Source organism: Bidens hawaiensis, unplaced genomic scaffold, assembly GCF_021521415.1.
Source record: "Bidens hawaiensis isolate Kalapana, Puna unplaced genomic scaffold, B.hawaiensis_p1.1 tig00015206_1, whole genome shotgun sequence".
In the NCBI taxonomy this organism is placed as follows: domain Eukaryota; kingdom Viridiplantae; phylum Streptophyta; class Magnoliopsida; order Asterales; family Asteraceae; genus Bidens; species Bidens hawaiensis.
The window spans coordinates 484,251-490,025 of NW_027492352.1; the positions used below are offsets into that span (position 1 = coordinate 484,251).

Genomic DNA, 5,775 nt, shown 5'->3' on the forward strand with positions numbered 1-5,775 from the left:
ATGACCTAATCTAGTGATATGGTATCCATTCTTTCAAAATGAAAGTGATGGATTCAAATCATTGCATAGCATGTGCAAGGTTTAAGAGATTTTAGATGGATATAAAATTTGATGTTCAAAGAAAACAAAAGAAAACTTACAACAGAGTTCCTATCCCTTCTTCAATTTTCGAATTAGAGAGAAATATAAAATTTTATTTACTTTACTCATTGGAGTCTTATACTTTAAAAAAATGTACACACTAATATTTGAGGGTTCACCATACCCCATTTTTATATTTTTACGTGGTTTGAGTGAAAAAAAATATATTATTTAATTAATTATAAATATACTAGTTTTAGAGTCTGTGTAACACACGAGCTGATGTAAATAATTAAGTTACAAATAAAACAATACGTAATCTATATAGAAAAATGTATTACATTTATGCTTGTATCATTATACATAAATTGATTTTATATATATCACAAAATGATTTTTTTTAAAAGAAAAATTAACTTAATAAAAAAAATAATTCACGTACAAAAACTTACCCAAGAACACTCTATCTATTGAAAAATCATTCTCAGTAACATATATTTATAATTGAAAGAAATTTGGTTATGAATCAATTTCGAATAATACTTCTCATATAATAATAGTTTTGAGTTACACCGTAAAAAAGATTTTGATAAATTTGAGAGGCTTCTCGACTTTGCCAATTGACACAAATAGCAGGTTAACCTGTTCAATTTTATGATTATTTTGCCTCACTTGAGCATAATTTGTACGACATGCTTCACATACAACATTCTTATCACTATTCAAGGAAAGTTAATGTTGACACAAATGTTTCTAATTTGATAAAACTTAGAGGCATTAATAGCCCTGAAACTCTGGAAGTGGCATGTCGAAAGTGTTTATCATTTGTTCTTAAATTTTAATAGTCATGGAAAAAATACTCAATGTACAAAATCCCGAATCTTTTGACTATTTTCAAAAATGTCCTTAAAATAAATTCGAAACCCAATCATATTTAAAAATCTAACTTTCACTTTTTTTAAATTTTCAACTCAAAACTTTGAACCCGTAACAAGTTTGACGATAAATCTATTTGCATTCTCAATTTTTTTAAAATATTTAGATTACCCTTTTTTTACCTGTAATAAATTTAAGCCAAATGTATTTAATTTGTACGAAACGATCTATTTACAAAATTTTAACCCGCAACAATTAATTAAAGTTTACACTATTCAACAATATACATGGTAAAATATGTTAATGATAGCATTTAAAATTATTTTATTTTCACTATTTAACAAACAAGGTTTGTTGTTGATTTTGGATTTCACCAAGTGTGTTGTGAAATATATTTTAACAATGTATAGTAGTACAATACGTAAATATTTTTTATATATAAAAGTGTATAGATATAATATAAATAGAGTTTAAAGAAAAGTATATAATATAAATATAGTGTAAAAAGAAAATGAATATTTATTGATCTATGACATATATATTATTTTTGAAGAGAAAAAATTGTGAGAATTAACCATAAATTGACACGTATCTATATTTATTTTAATTTATTAGAATACGTAGATATCAGAAATTGAATATGGAGTGTTTTAAAAGTGAAGGACAAATATGTATTTTAGTTTGATAATATGAATGGGTATTGAAGATTTCATCATAAATGCTCTAATCATGTTACATAAGTCGCATCTCCTTAATGTTTTTTAATAGCTTATTTTATTTTTTGTATTTTGAAAATTTTTTTTATAAAATATTTATCAACGACACAATATAGTTCTAACAGTAAAACTAAAATGTGAATCAAACCATTAGTAACGATTCCGCTTTGTTCTTTTCAAGTTTCAATGGTTCACTTTTGATAATTTGACACTAGTTTTTTTGTTTTTGGGTGATAATAATTGTAGGAGAGATGGTTGAGTGGTTAAAAGCGCAATAATAACCATCGTTAGCAGTTTGACTAACATAAAATTCTTTAAAATCAACCCATGACCTAGTGGTATCGTATTTGACCTGTAAAAAGTAAAGTGGTTGGTTCAAATTCTTAGAGTTTTATTTCAGGTTTTTTTTTTTTTCATTTCAATTCACTTGTAATTACTTTTTGCTTTCCATTGTAAATCATTTGTAGTTTGTTGTATATGATGACAATTAATTGAATGTTCATTATTAGTTACAATGATAAAACTATGAAATACTCGAAATTGGCTCACAACTATATATAACCCTTATTAGTAACATTAATATAATAAAATTCACACTACATGTAAGAGTTAATACTAGAAAATATGCAAAATGATATTCCCTTATTGCTTTTGGTCTAGGTTCGAACCCTCACGTTGTTTTCGGACCCGAGAGGCCCACGACATCCTTCCGTCCTGACCCGATGCTGTGCTCCACTGTCGCAGCTCCTCTACCTGCACCTCCCATGACTGTTTCCATTGCGCCATATCCTCCGGTCTATCCCCAAACAGCGACTCTTTCTTCACCGAGAAAGTCAAGTGCAAACCCTTCGCCAAATTACAATCATACATAGCCCGAGCTTTCGGGTCAGATAACTTCTTGTACGCTTCCTGAATCTGAATAAACCTCGTGGTATACTCGTCAACCTTTTTAGGTGTTGACACGTCTGGATGGTACTTTAGCACCATCTTTTTGTAAGCTCTTTTGATATCACAGAGCGTCCAGCTCTGTGATATATCCAGCAAGTCATACAACGTCTCATTTGGAGACGTTGTGTAACAGCTGCGGGTAGTTGTGGCATTTGTTTGTGGATTTGGGGTTTTCCTGACTGAAATAAGCGGGTTTTTGTGGTGGAGATTGAAGGAAAGACTTCGTGGTGATGTGTTTAATGAATTTGAGGTCATAAGGAATTGAGTTTGAATTCCTAAAGCTATGGACTTTGAATGTGTCATGTTTGAATTGTGTTATGAATAGGTGAAGAGATAATGAGTGTATATGACTATATAGACATATTGTGCATGCATATGGTTATAATTTATGTTGCAAATGCATGGTGTCTACGTTATGGAGTATTATTCTATGGTGAAAAATGAATGCTTGATTTGCTTTTAATTAGTGGAAGGTTCTAAAATAAAAGTACATTCTTACATGCAAGGCTGTAATTGTTTTAATGAGGTTACCTAGTACTTCTAAGTTATAATTGTCGGTGAGAAGCTACTAAAATCATAAAAGTCAGGTTAGGTTACATCTAACTTGATGTGTTGTAGCTAGCATGTCTACGTGTCAAACAATAATACTGATTATACAACTTTTTTTTTTACAAAAAATAGGTTCATTGAATATATGATGATATCACTTTTAGCATCTTTCAACATTTCAACACATGTTTGTATTGTATGAACTATGAAACCGTTAGTATAAAATATAATTAAACACTTTTAATTTATAACAATACAATAACCAAGGGAAAGCAAGTAAGTTAGGCGTACTTTTATAATTGAAATAATATAATTATATAAGAATGAAGTTGAAACATAAAGGTTTTTGCTAAGAGTCGTGTTCAAAACAGGTTTCTTACAATATAATAACTCATTATTTTAGTTTATCGATTCAATTGATTCCGTCATTTCACCTGAAAACAATTGCAAAAACCCATGCCCTGCTTTTTGAATTGATCAAGTTCTATTTTAATTGAATCATCGAGAAGAATCGTTGTGCAATATATCATCCGATCTCTGATCTACGAAACCCTCTTTAACTTCAAGTTTTGTAACTTCATTTGATTGATTAATTATATTCACAACCTCAATTGATTTGATTAAGTAGTCTTTACAAAGAATCAATTGATTGATTGTTTATTTACAACTTTGACACCACCAATTTTCCGTTTTCATTCAGTCAACACGATTAATACGGTAATTATATTTGTATTTGATCAAAACTTTCTCTCTCTCTGTGTATAGCATGAGTTTGTGCTAAAAATGCAATGAAGTCTAAAATTATAATAAAAGATTGTGAACCATCGATCAGGTCAGGTGAAATCAAAGCTAACGTATATATACTGGTGCACACCTAGACTCAGTTTGAACGAGATATAAGGTTGGGATGGACAACATATATAAAAAAACACTATCATTGTTGACTTTTATTTAGTTTCATCATTTTTCTTAAAGCATAAATAACTTTTTATATGTTATTATTGGAGTAGTTATTATACACATACAATTAAGTATTTTTTTTAATTTATAATTTGAGTATAGTATTACTATATTAAAAAAAACAAGTTTTTTTTAAAACATATTTTTTCACGATACGTTTGGATTTTTTAACGGTGCATTGGACCTTTGTGACCACCAAGAACACAATACATTCATCCAATATACCAGCGTGAAATGATTTTGTGATATGTATAAACTTTTATATTTTGAATTTTCTGTTTTGGACACATTTACCCCTCAACCCCTCTCCTATGATTTAACAAAAGAAAAGATGATTAACACATTTTAAAAAATTCGATGGCATAGTTATTGTACCTCGAACATCTCCGTACATGCATGTTCGAAAAGTTATAGCTCTAGAAACACAATGTCATTACAATGTAAACCAATATATCAAATCATCCTCACAAATGCTCAAGATCGAGTGACACGCAACAATAACATTACAATTAATCTAAGACTACCCATCGAGCAAAGGGCCAAGAACACCCGACAATGCTCCTCGTTATTTGAAACATTAGATTTCTATTTATCGGTCGTGTGGTTAGACCTTCAAATGGACCAAATTATGATATAAATTATATATATCTAGACAAATAGGTTGGTTGATGGAAATCTACCAACTTATTACGTATAAATATCAATAAATTGGGTAGATGTTTTAGCATTTTAGTTTAAAATAACACGTGAACTTAAACAAAAAGTAAATTTATACAAACAAATAGGTCGATGATGACGATAGGCACAATTTGTTACGTCTAAAGATGTAAAAGTTGGGTAGATGTTTTAGCAGTTTAATCCATGAGAGTAAGCTTATATTCGTTATAGTTAGCACTAGTTAATGGCCGATTTAGAAACTAACTCTTTTGGAGCATGATTGTTGTTTATTTACCAAAAGTATGGAATGGTGGTATAGTGCTAACACTTACAAAAATTCAGTTGGTTATGACGTAAAATAAATCATTCTATAAAAATAATAGTTATGGAAGTGCGTTGATATTGCATGTCACTATTCTTTTCATTTTTTCTTAAATTACTACATTTAGATAGCGGAGGAGGCTTTAAAGCCTCCTTACAGTGTCATGTTACTGTCACGTGAGCACTAGAGGCTTTAAACCTCTATGCCATGTCGCCAAATGTAGAGGTAGGGTATGAAACCCACCATTTGGCTAAGTATGACACTAATGGCATACGCCGGGCGGAACACTAGGCGCCAGGAAGCCACTAACGCGGGGCATAGTGCATGGCGCGAAGAGTGGAGTCCGATATAACTTTTCCTGACACCTCGGGAATGGTAATGCAAAGGTCCCACCAGCATGGGACAAAAAGATGGTAACCCACGTAGGGATAAACACCAAACAAATGGGGATTGGACAACACATAAAGGATGGTACAAACAGTACAATCAAATCCTTGTCAAAAGGCCATGATGCCCACCAACTTCCACCAACCACCACGACCGCACGAGTGGGGAATATTATTGGTGGAGAACCTGACAAGGTGGTTGGTCACACACTCTCTCATCCGGCTATAAATACCAGTAAACCTCCAAATGGTAAAGGACAGACTCTCTCTAACTATCACT

General features: G+C 31.1%; 1 protein-coding gene across 1 annotated transcript; it reads right to left on the reverse strand.

Annotated features, from left to right (window-relative positions):
* Positions 1–2,274: 2,274 nt before the first annotated feature.
* LOC143548634 (chaperone protein dnaJ 20, chloroplastic-like) lies at positions 2,275–3,034 on the reverse strand. Its single transcript, XM_077039741.1, has one exon. It carries the CDS (start codon positions 2,922–2,924, stop codon positions 2,316–2,318), a length of 609 nt encoding a protein of 202 aa, XP_076895856.1. The 5' UTR covers positions 2,925–3,034; the 3' UTR covers positions 2,275–2,315.
* Positions 3,035–5,775: the final 2,741 nt, after the last annotated feature.

Bases quoted from the DNA above. Each gene is read 5' to 3' on its own strand.
- LOC143548634 (XM_077039741.1), bottom strand. From the start codon at position 2,924: ATGACACATTCAAAGTCCATAGCTTTAGGAATTCAAACTCAATTCCTT.